The sequence below is a fragment of the Rhipicephalus sanguineus genome, chromosome 5 (genome assembly GCF_013339695.2).
Source record: "Rhipicephalus sanguineus isolate Rsan-2018 chromosome 5, BIME_Rsan_1.4, whole genome shotgun sequence".
NCBI lineage: Eukaryota > Metazoa > Arthropoda > Arachnida > Ixodida > Ixodidae > Rhipicephalus > Rhipicephalus sanguineus.
In genome coordinates, this window is record NC_051180.1 from 82,616,301 (window position 1) to 82,628,982 (window position 12,682).

The 12,682-nt window shown below is 45.2% G+C and overlaps 1 protein-coding gene across 1 annotated transcript in view; it reads left to right on the forward strand.

Annotated features, from left to right (window-relative positions):
• Window positions 1-12,682, forward strand: part of LOC119393891 (DNA polymerase epsilon catalytic subunit A) — a 102,712-nt gene that overhangs the window by 80,968 nt on the left and 9,062 nt on the right. Inside the window, exons 39-46 of the mRNA XM_037661081.2 lie at window positions 528-781; window positions 1,360-1,444; window positions 5,310-5,512; window positions 6,398-6,467; window positions 6,558-6,629; window positions 8,083-8,184; window positions 9,022-9,104; window positions 12,372-12,501. Of these exons, the coding sequence (XP_037517009.1) occupies window positions 528-781; window positions 1,360-1,444; window positions 5,310-5,512; window positions 6,398-6,467; window positions 6,558-6,629; window positions 8,083-8,184; window positions 9,022-9,104; window positions 12,372-12,501 (999 nt within the window). The remainder of the gene's footprint in view (window positions 1-527; window positions 782-1,359; window positions 1,445-5,309; window positions 5,513-6,397; window positions 6,468-6,557; window positions 6,630-8,082; window positions 8,185-9,021; window positions 9,105-12,371; window positions 12,502-12,682) is intronic.

Sequence of the window (12,682 nt, forward strand, 5' to 3'; positions counted from 1 at the left end):
TGGATTCTGCGCCCCTGCTCCTCTCTCAGTAAACGGAACTCCTGTTAAACGGAACACATTTTCCTGGTCCCTCCAGGTTCTGTTAACGAGAGTCTACTATTAGTTATCTAACTGTCATGAGGAATTTCGAAAAAATTCGCAAGAAGTTACAATTCTCTGTGGACCTGCGTTTTCCTGCCACCTTTTTTTGTTCAATTCATCGACCAGAAAGAGGTGCCAAAGTTACAAAATTGTCAGGGGGACTTCCTATGAGGAGGTCCCTGTGACAGTTACACAACTTTGGGACCTCATTTGGTCAACAAAATGACAGCTTTGAAGAAAGCAAGCGATTTTAGGTTGTTTTTGACAAGGTCTTGTAAATTCCTTGCTGTGTACAGCACAGTAATGTTTGTCTCACATGCTCACTGCAGATTGGCTGTGTGTTATGACTATGCTCAAGAAGTGTTGCGGGGTTCCTTTTAAGGCATTGATGTAGTTCACACGTGTACATAAGCGAAAACACTAAATCAACTCTTTTTTCCTTGCAGTCTCAGAACCTGACAGAGCTGGAAGGCGTGAGCTCGAGCGTTGCCTTTGATGCTGGTGGTGTAGGAAGTGTCTCGCTAGACAACATGGTGGCAGGGCAGCAGCAGGGCGCAAATCCATCGCTGACCAGTTATGACGATGTGGCCCTCTCCGCCAGTGCTTTCCGTGTGCTTCGTGCCATGGTTGCCGGCTGGATGCGCGACGTCGCAATCTACCGCAACGTGTTTGCAGACTACCAGCTGGCTCATGTCTTTCGGTACTTTTTACTTCTTTCTTTATTCGTTCAATGTACCTTGTATGCTTTTTCTTCTAACTGTCAATTTTATTATAGGAGATGAAAGTCTCATTGAACAGGCCCTGTTAGCCAAGAAGCATGTACTATGAATCCACTGCAAACAGCTTTTATGAACTTTGGCATAGGGTGATCCACAAGACTTGTTTTGTTGCTGTTCCCATCAGTAGTTGATTGGACAAACATGCTGATGACATTGATGTAAATGACTGACATTGGAGATAGGAATTGAATAGTACATGTAAAAAAAGGAACTTGTACCTCTGCTCTATTTGTAGACACATACACTGAAACTTCGATATAACGAACATGGATATAATGAAATATCGATTATAACAAAGTAAATTAAAAATAGTCTTGCTCTACCTACAGTGTTAGGGATATACGTTTATAATGAATTTTCGGATATAATGAAGTTATTTTCGTGTAAGATGTAACTTCGTTATAATGAGGTTTGAGTGTATGGCTTGATATGTCTGCTGCAGCCATAGTTGTTTTGTCACTGTTGTGCTAAGCTTTTTCTTTTATCTCCACTTTCTTAGGTGGCTGAAGAGTTCACAAGCCTTACTATATGAGCCTGTGTTAAAAAGGATTCTTAATAACCTCATGAAGAAGATGTTCACACAGGTGAGGAACCCTGACACACAATCCTCACGGCTTTCTAGAAGGTTCCAGAAGTCGTGGGGCAGAATTTTGACTGCGTGAGCGTGAGCTTCTCATCTTAATTAATCAAAGACTTCTAATAATCTAGCCTTAAGAACTTTTTCTTTTGCTTCGAAAGTAGCAGTACAATGGAACCTCGTTAATATGTACCTGCCCGGAACGCGGCATAACCATGCACTAAACAGTAGTGCGCACCACCATGTACAGATTTGCGTCTCCTGACGTGTGCCATTGCCGCCAACAACGAAATACAGAGCCACTGCAAATATTGCCTAAAGCACCTACCACAAAGCCTTTTCTTTCTTTTTGCCGATGTGCACAAAAGATTTTGGCACTCTTGCATGACTGTCCGATAGCGTGCGGTGGCGACGCCAAGGAGCTTTTCGAAACTGTTACAGGGTCTGGGATACACAACGACCTACATAGCGACAGAACGAACAGTATCAGCTTTCTGCGATAAATCTGGATGCGTCTGTATCGTGATCTGCTACTAAGCGAAAAACTGACACAGTTTCAGAAACTTGGTACAGTGCCGCGTGGAGCCGATTGTCTCCTGGCTAGTTGGGTGCAGTCCGTCACCTACTCGGCACACGTCGTCACTGCTGGGCCGCTTGCTGTACCGTACGCGTTTGTTAAGCGCGATAGCGACAATAACGCGAGGTTTCTTGGTGCCCGTGGCCCGCAACGCTCAACTATGCAACAGCCAGCAGCTTTCGTTTCTACAAAGCGGTGCGCGTTTGAACACTGTACATCGGCGGCCCAGCGCGTTCAGGCTGTCAGGATTAAAAGCGTGCAGTAGGCTTAAAGTAGCGCTACACCACACGCACATAGGTCGGCAAACTCACTCATAAGTTGACTGACTCAGACTCACTCAAACTCAGGTGGAGCCGTGAGTCTGAGTCGGAGTGAGTCCGGGTGAATAATATTTGGTGAGTTTGAGTCCCAGTGAGTCCGATTGTGCAAAATTTCAGTGAGCCTGAGTCCGAGTGAGTCTGGTTGAGAAACATTTTTGTGAGTCTGAGCGCACAATATATCTCTTGAGTGAGTCTTAGTGAGCTCCGCACTTTTTTGCCTACCTATGGCTCTATCTAAACAACTTCAGCATTAATATCAGCGTTACGTCGGCTCACGTTTATACTCCCTGCGACTCACACATACTTCAAAGCACTAGTGTTCATACGCCAGCTCAATATTTATTGATCAGAGGAGTGAGTTACGAGGTGGGGGGGGCGGGGGGGGGGCAAGTGACACCCCCTCCGCAAACTCTTTCACAGGTAGATCTTGATAAAAATGTCTCGTGTGAGTTATCTCTTTCAATAAAAATGTCCTTACTAGATTGCACCCACAGATAACTCCTATTTGAAGGTACGAGATCAAAAGGCGTCAAGTAGAGCACCATTCATGGTAGATATTGGCGTTGACAACATGGTTGAAAAAGCTAATTATGCGCTAACAGACTCATGAGTCGACTCACTCAGACTCAGATAGAGCCGTGAGTCTGAGTTTGAGTGAGTCCGAGTGAGTAATATCTTGGTGAGTTTGAGTTCGGGTGAGTCCGGCTGAGAAAAACTTCAGTGAGTCTTAGTGCGAGTGAGTCCGGTTGAGGAAACTTTTGCTGAGTCTGAGTCCGAGTGAGCTCTAAAGGAAAAATATATTTCGTGAGTGAATCTGAGTGAGCTCCACATTTTTTGCCGACCTATGCACACGCATGCGCAAGCAGATATAGCTGAAGATACTTGTTGCGATAACATTTTCTGTGATAAGTTATACTGCCGCATTCGTCTGTAGCCGCCACCGCGCCTTCGTTCTTTCTCGATGCTTAGCCTCAAAGACATCGCCGCAATCGTGCGGAAGTCAGAATAGTTGATCGACCGATCTCCGCAGTTCTCGACAAGACGGAAAACTAGAGCTGTGCGAATAGCAAAATTTTGGGTGCAAATCGAATTGAATATTTTTAGAATATTTCTCGAATATTTCTAGAATATTTTTCGAATACTTTGAAGCGTAATTGCAGAAGAAAAAGTTAAGAGAAGATTCCTAAGCATATGCTTATGAGATAGCAACATGAAAGTGTTTCTTTTCGCTAGGTTGATGAAGCGCTGGCGTGGTGGTGTTTCATAGTTGTCTTATCAAGAATGAGGCAATGTAGAGGCCGAATTCTATTTATGTACATGATTTGGCGCAACAAAAGTGTTGCCGACAACACTTTACATGTGATAGGCAAAGATGCCATTTCCTCAGCCTCTCCTCCTCTTTCAACTTCTGTGGAAGCCCAACTGATGTGGCGGACAAAGGTGTGCTCCCTTCAAGTCCGGAGTTCCAAATCTGCCTCGTAAACGTCGATATATAAGAACATCTGAAATTTTGGATGCTAAAAAGCTTCGGCTTCCGATTTTTCGGACTTCCTGCCCAAATTTCAGGTTCAAAACAGCATTAATTGAGCCCCCACCTGTGCCACATCTTTCATCTCCATGTTGGAACCAGCGTTTTCTTGAGTTAAAACATTTGCGACCATAGCAGAGCTTTAAAAGCAGCTTTGCCGCAATACCGGGGTGTGATGAGGTGAAGCATATTAAAAAATCTAGGGACCACTTTCAATCGGACGTTGACTGTGTCTTGGCAAAGTTCGACCGTAACGTAGCTAAAAGGCAGCTTTGCCGCAATAGGAGAGTGTAATGAGGTGAAGCATATTGAAAATCTGAAGGGGTCACTTTCAATCGGACGTTGACTGTATTTGTTTTTGGGAAGTTCGAATAGTTCGAATAGTAAAATTCCAGTGCGAATCGAATCGAATAGCAAACACTATTCGAAAAATATTCGAAATTTCGAATATTTGCACACCCCTAGTTTTAACCTTTAGCACGTTTGAAACGGGTACATATTAAAGAGTTTTGACTGTACATCTTTATTTAGCATATATTTTTGGGGGAAATGCAGCCCCACAGTAAGGCTTAGGGAAAGCTTTACCTAACGTGGTGCCCAATATCCATAGCCATTATGCACTTGGAATACTAAACCTTCCATATATTGGACTGCATTACTAAAGAAATGAAATTAGACCTGCTATGGCGGCTTGGGGGCTGTGGTTTTTTGCTGCTAAGTGTAATGGCGCACTGAATTCCTGACCACGGTGGCCACATTTTGATGAAGGCTAAATGCAAACATGCCTGTGTACTTGGATGTTATAAAATACCAGCAAGTCATAATTAATATGTAGTCCCCCATTACACTGTTCTTCATAATCATATGGTGAGTTTGGCTCGTAAAACGCTAGAATATAATCTAATGGTATAAATGAAGTATGCTTTTGGTTCAAGGAATAGCATACAGTAGGCTCTCCGTAAACGGAAATCTCTTAAATGGAATGTCTGTGTAATGGAACAACTGCCTCTAATATGATTGGTTTCGTACTTGAATTCTGCACCCCTGTTCATCTCAGTAAACGGAACTCCTGTTAAATGAAACACATTTCTTTGATCCCTTCAGGTTTCGTTTCCAGTATAGACTCTCGTTAAATGGAACCTGAAGGGACCAGGAAAATGTGTTCTGTTTAACAGGAGTTTCTTTACTGAGAGTTGAACAGGTATGCAGAATTCAAGTACAAAACCAATCATATTAGAGGCAGTTGTTCCATTTAAGAGAATTCCATTTACGGAGAGTCTACTGTATTTAGGCTAAAGACAGTGCGTACAGTCATGCATTTTCCCGCATATGTTTAACAAAATTTATGAGCCTACTTTTTTTTAAGCTGATGGGGATGTGTGTTGGTTTATAACAGGCAATCCTTATTTTGATTTTATTTTTCCAATCTGTACGGCTTGTATTCCAGCTGGTGATGGAGTTTGAGCGCCTGGGCATGGTGGTAGTGTATGGAAGCACGAGTAGGCTGGTGCTGTGCACGAAGCGTCGCCGGCTGCCCGATGGCCTTGCCCATGCCGACTACGTCATCAATGGCATCCGAGGCCGTGAACTCTTCCATAGTCTCGACTTGTCTGTGCGTGCTGCCTGGCAGCTGCTCCTTTGGCTGGACCCAGGTACGTCATTTTCTCCTCCTTTTTTCAAATTTTTTAAGGGACTCTGCAGTCATACGGTAGACCTCGTTATGCCGGTGCATTACTCTTCTACAATTCCGCGAGATTGTGCTAGGCTCACAATAATGACTTATTTGTGGTGCAAATTGGAAATAAAGACCAAAATGTGGCAGAAATAACACATTTATATGATGTCACATGACTTTTGCTGATTTTAGATGGAATTGCGCTTGCCTTTGTAGCCTCACGGCATATGGGGCATTCGCAGGTGAATAGCCATAGTGCTAATCATAGACAGTGCTTTGCTCCTTAAAGGGGTCCTGCAACACTTTTACAAATAATCATCGAATGGCCTCACTACCGGAGTTTATTGCCGCATGAATCGACTGCCGCAAAATTTTTTAGAATTCATCAAGTACAAGCAGAGTTACAAGGATTTGTCACAAGCTTAAAGCGCTTTCTCTCTCCTTTCGTCTCGGTCAGCGCGCTTAGTGCAAGTCAGCCTATGGCCATAAGCTGAATTGATGTCATAAGCCTAGAGATGGGCAAATATTCTAACGAATATTACAGTATTCGAAGTTGCTTCGACACGAACTTAGATTATTCGAAATTTTTAAGTATTTGAAATGAACGAATATATGCATATTTGAGCGCTTATAACCCCCCCCCCCCCCCTTGTAAAGGTGGTTTCACTGCAGCATGGCGGTGTTATGCCGTGAAATTACTCATTCTGGGGAAGTCCACATTGCCGGGAAGCCACACTTCAAGGTTAAATGTACATATTACCTTCACCTCAATTAAAGTTTAAAAGCGTGTTATACAGGCTTATATGTGCTAAGCATGGTAATTTTCAACTTTCAGTATGCTGGCGCTTTTGTCATCTGCAGGCAAATCACGGTGGTGTCCAGGGCAAAATCACAGAGGGAGACGATGACGAGGAGTCTGCTGATGATGAGGTAGTACAACTGCTAAACGCTTTGTCCCAATGTACGAATGACTCAAACTCACACTTGCTCTCTCTCCTATTTTTTTTTTCTCTATTTAAGCCTGAAGTGCGAATGTTCTGGAACCTCGCACATTTCTTGCCTGTAGCTGGAGGTGTGCAAGACAACTTCAATGTAAGTTTTCTGCTGATGTCATCATGCATGCAGTGTTGATTTGTTGGGTGCTGTAGCAAGGGTAGCAAGAATTTTCAGTGGCATGGTTTGCCCTTGCATGTGATTTTTCATAGCTACCTAACTTCCTCATTTTGCCTGACATATAGGGCATGCAATGTTTGGGACACATCTTCAAATTGTGACGTACCTAAACATTCTTATTTTATGTGTCTAGCTGTGTAACTTTGCACTATTCCCCAACTCTCCTGCCTCCTCTTTAGTACCATACATGTTTCAGGGCTCCAGCTTCCAGTTTGACATTAATTAAAATGTCTGTAACCCTTTGCTTGTCAGCCACAGTGTGACATTTCCACTTCCTTGAGCATGACAAAATGTTGTGTTTTTGCGGTGAAGTAAGGACTTATGGAAAATTGTCGTTGACGACAAAGAAAGACAAGCACTTGTAGTGGTTAGATACAGTTCAGGCTGTTGAGTCCCTGTAGCAAATGGAGGCCATCACGAGCAACAACTCTCAAAAGCCAGTATAGTGTCAATTGATGAGCCACCATACATGGCAGAATTAACATTGCTTTTTTTTGCTCAATTACGTAAGCACGATTTATAAGTAGTAATGCATTTGCTCCCTCCCACAAGGTCTTCGCAACCCAACAGTAACCAGCTATGAACTCCTGCAGCCAGGTTGACTCCACGTGATTAAAGTTTACTCTTTTTCTCATATAGTGCCTTATTTTACTCCAGTAGTGGATGAAAGCAATTTGTGCACACTTTACGTTGGCCACGTGATTGTCAACCGTTCACGTGTTTCGCATGAGCACGACACAGTGAAAATTGCGAAGAGCTATGTTCTTGTTTCTAAAGCACACGCTGTGTTGCTTTCATTTTTAGTTTCATCTCGCACTAGAATGCGAATGTCAAAGGGGTACTGACACAAAATTTCGCGGCCGAGATAGCCTGCGGAATCGATTCCCATGAACATGCGTATATCATCTGCAAAATATCAACAGCGACTGTAGCTTGGAAGGTATTTTAAATGAATGTTGAAGTTTTCGTGAGCGATCGACACCCTCGCGCTACTGACACCCTCAAAAGTGACCCTTGGTGACCCCCTACTTCCCTCACGTGACCACGTTGCAACAAGTTTTAATGACGTCATAGCCGCCATGTTTTTTTGCTGCGTTCGCTCCAGCAGCCTACTTCTCGGCGGCTGCTCGTGAACCGCGTGGAAGTGTGGTGGTGATAGTTGCACCCAGAGGCTTGTCGTTTTTGAAACCGAAGCGTGCACTGGTCAATAATGAGGAGCCTGTAATTAATGATCTGTTGCGCTCTGCAGCAAACTATGTGCCGTGTTATGACTAACAGGCCTACAGCAACACATCGCAGCAAAAAATTTTTGTGTCAGTACCCCTTTAAAGTGCGCCTCCCTTTCAGGTCACTGTTATGATTGTCTTTGCAGATGGTCATAGGCAGCTATATCAACTCCGTGTACCTAAAATTGAAGGAGGAAATGGACATGCCTGGAGCCTCTCAGGTGCAAAGGAGGACTGCAAGTCAAGTGGTACGCTTGCCAACATGTTGTGGCATTACATATTTTGTCCTGCGCAGGCTTCACGGAGCAAAAATCACTTGTTGATGGCCTGTTTGCACCCACCGCCTCAGGAACGATTAATAATAATTGTTGGGGTTTCATGTCCCAAAACCACGATATGATTATGAGGGATGCCGCAGTCGAGGGCTCCGGAAATTTCGGCCATCTGGGGTTCTTTAACAGTGCACCTAAATTTAAGTACACGAACCTCAAGCATTTTCGCCTCCACCGAAAATGTGACTGCCATGGCTGGGATTCGATCCCGCGACCTGCGGGTCAGCGGTCAGGCACCATAATCACTATACCACCGTGGCGGGTGCCTCAGGAAATGAAACATGCAATAAAAAAAGAGGATACATTGGCATGAACGGCAGTTGCACACATACTAACTTCCATAAATTTTCCTATGTTTTGCCAAGCTGAACTACATTCTGTTTGCAAGAAAATTTTCCTTGTCATTCTCTAATCATACCATAATAAAAACTATGAAGAGTGCTTGGTCATGACCCACTTTACTAAATAGTATCATTATTTCAAGCAGTATTCAATCAGACGCCCTTGCCTGCTTGAATAAACTGGTGCTTACGGTGCTGTACTGTTTCCATGTCACTACTGGCCTCATTGAACTTCATGTGCACCTAACTGATGGCTGTACCAATAACGTTGTGACATTATTACCGAAGTTCTAGCTGCTGAATACTGCAATTCAGAACTGCATTTTTTACCTTGTGTCCTTTTAAAAGCTGTTATATGGCTAGCCATGTTAGTGTGTAAATGATGTTTAATTGCACCTCTTTCTCTGTTTAGTCCAAGGAGCATAGCACTGGTGTGGAGACACTTGTCTACATGAAGAGACTAGTCACTGGTGAGCTGGCCCAGAAGCTTTTCAGGTGAGCCCATAGTGAAATCTTGCCCGCTACATCCCGTTAGGTTTCCTGCATTAAGAAAAAAAGTGCTCGCAGAATGGAGTGTCTTCAGCTTGTTCTTAGTATGTGAAGAAGGCAGCACATGCAAACACATCACCTGCTTTGTATGTGCTGCAAGGTGCTCTGTTGCTAGTTGTGGTGTACATAAATAAGATGGAGTTTTGGGGCACAAGTTACGTGGATCAAGTTTCACTGTTGAAACTTACAGCTGCTAACATGTGAAACTTACAGCTGCTAACATGTGATGATAGCAACTACAATAATGTGTTGCTTGTTACATATACTATACAGTCGAACCCGTTTGTAACGAACTCGAAAGTGTCGCGAAAAGTGGCCATTATATCAGTAGTTCGTTGTATATGGACTCGCCCTTAAAAACGTGCGCTTAGCGGCCAAGCCGTTTTTTTCTTTGTGCACTTTTATTAAAGTGCTAACAACCCCTTCGGTGACAAGCTAAGCATTTTCGCGTCGTGAAGCGACGCCCGCTGCGTGCTCACGAGTGAATTAAGCGGCTTTGCATTGAGCTGACACCGTTTCACCGAAGTGCGGTACAGCGACGTGGAGCCGATCATCCCTGGCTAGTTGCGTGCAGCGCGTCGCCTACTCGATCGGGTTGCGGAGCCGGGCCGCTTGCTGTATGCCGTATGCGCGCGTTTGTACATTCTTCGTGCTTGCTTCACTCCGGACCGTGCACGGACGGGTGCGGTGACTAGCCTCTTCGTTCAACGCGGCGAAAACAAGCATTTTCCAAGCAACGCATACTCTACGTCTATACCTAGTCAAACACGCAATATACGCTTGCTGTCGATGCATCGACGTTTCTCGGTGCCCGCGCCGCTTAACAACAGCGAGCTACTTTCGTTTCTACAAAGCGACGCGGTCTCGCACGACGCGGCGGCGACGAACTTGCGAACGGCAGCATGGCTATAAGCATGGCGCGCTCGTACCGCCGTCAATCCAAAGTGTATGGCGTACGCCACACGCGCGGCCGAGCAGATATCTACAGATGACTGTGATAAGGTTGTTGGCTATAAGGCATAATGGCACGTTCTTCGACGGCCGCCACCTCGCCTTCGCTCATTTCTCATGCTTATTCGCGAAGGCATCGCCGCAATCGCGCGGGAGTCGTAATCACCGATAGACCGGTCTCTGCCGTTACCGAAAAGACGGACGACTTTTTGCGGCACATTGTGGCGTCGACGAGTTTAGGGATGCAGTGAACCTTTTTGCGATGGAAAGTTATCGCGGTTATCACTTCTTGCATTTATGCCTTCTTGCGTTCCAAGGCATTGTTTGGTTCATCGCAGGCGGTCGTAGCTGCAGAGAACGGCGTCAGGAAAGGTTAACGTGCGAAAGCTGAGCGCAAGGCTTCATGCCGCCTACTATTTCTTTTTTTCCCCTCACTGCCATTCTACCACTGAAGAAAAGGCTGGAAAGTGAGCGACCTCGCTCGCAGCGTCCGAAATCTGCGTGCGGTGCTCGCCGAACGGGTATCTTAGTCGCAAGTAAACTGCAGCGGGGCAGGCGCATGCGCGCGCTCCTGTCACGCTTTAGAAGGCATGTTTTAACTTTTTTTTTCGCTTCGTATGTGCCATATTTTTACCGCGACCGTGTCTGAAGTGTTCGTTGTAAAAGTAGGAGGCTTTGAAAAATGTTCGCTATATCTGGACGCAGCTTCAATGGTTAGCATAGGAAAATCGTAAGTGCATGCAAATATGGTCGTTATAGGCGATGCGCAAAGCGCCGACGACGCCATCTGCCACCATGGCTCAGAAGCGCTCGCGGGGCCGGCGAGCAGTGTTCCTGCGAGCATCTATACGCGAGTGCACGGATGGATGTGTTCTTCATCGTGATTTAACGATTCTGGCGGGCCTCAGCGATGTCGAAAAATACCTGCTGCGTTGTCGACTGCTCAAACACACAAAAAATCGCCAGGAACGCACATCGACAGGTTTCCGGTGCTATTTCATGAGCGAAAGCGACGGCGGCGGTGGATTGCGGCTGTACGACGTAGAAGCTAAGCAATCCCGCTTTGTTTACGGCAGTGTTAGAACGATTACCGTGTTTTTATTTCTTCTTTTTTGTCGCTACGTTTTCAGCGAACGCTACTACGTTTACACTTGGTCGCCTCGCCTGCATTGTAGACACTATAATTCACATGAGGTTGTTATTACTGATAAGACGCGATACCTTGGCTCACTTGAAAAACGAATGGCGCGAAGCGCAATGCGAGAGAATGTAGGGCAGGTGACGGCTCCTTTAAAAAAGCGCCGTGGAATCACACGTGTGCTGTAAGAAATCGGCTGCATTCTACCTATTGATGGCACTGGAATGCGATCATCGGTGCAGAATGTTCGCTGTGCGCTTCTGCACCGATGATGACAAGCTTATCGTTTATTTTTTCACAAGTTTATCGTGCTGGTTTCAAAGTTTTACCAACGCTGACCCTTCACGTGGCCGACCCTGTGAAATCTATACGCCGGTGCGACAGCGCTCCCTCAAAATCTACTATATCAGCACATGGCACGTAAACGAAGCTACTGTGTCGAGAAAAAAACATTGGTTCACGCGTCAACGCATGCAGGCGTTAGTGATCGGGACGTTATAAAGAAAGCGGTGTACTTACTATGAGCTCCACTTCGTAGGAGAAGCTTGTTGTCGATTGTCTGTGACAAACACTTGTCGCGTATGGGACATTGTCGTCCCACACAGCTGTGACATCGGGACACATGTCCACTATTATAAAGTGCGGCTCCATTGCGCACACTGTTGCCGCAAAGATAATTATCTGGGACGCGCACAACCAGCGAATCGCACGCGCGCAAATGAGGCGTCTGCTACGCGACTTGCGAGCGGTTCCAACGGCCGCCGCTACGCGGCTTTCAGTGGCGCCCCTATAGGCGCTGCGCATCGCGGATAACCGATAGATCGTTATACGTGGGATCGTTATAAGTGGGTTCGACTGTATATGCTAGCAGCTGCAGTGGATGTATGTACCCCTGTCATGAGTCATGTGAGGAATTTGGTGGTACAGATGAAAAGCGATAGCTTTGCGATCCTGTAAATCGTAAGCTATATGTCCTTTTGTGGGAGCATGGAAATCTGTTAAAGTGCTTTCTGAAAGCTGCAACTATACCGGATTGTTTTGTTACAATGTTAATGTCGTTGCAAGGTGCCCCAAGTCATATTTGATGCAGGTAGAAGCATTTAATTATCTTTGCTTCTTTTCAGCATCACCCAAAAAATACAGCACAAGCTGTCATCCAACCTTCTAGATGGCCAAGAAGTGTTCCCAGTTATACCAGGCAGCCACTTGAAACCAACTAGTCCTGCTTTGGAGTTCGTCAAGGCTATTTGTAAGGTTAGTACAGCATTGTAATTGGTTTACAAAGCACATGCATTCACGTACTATTACAATTATACTTTAGGTTGGCAATGTTATAATGCATCCATAAAATGAGTGCCAACGAAATCAAAGTTTAAAAGGCTCCTAAACAACCCGGAGGTCGAAGTTTAAATGTGGTGTTGCAGTTGTGCACGAG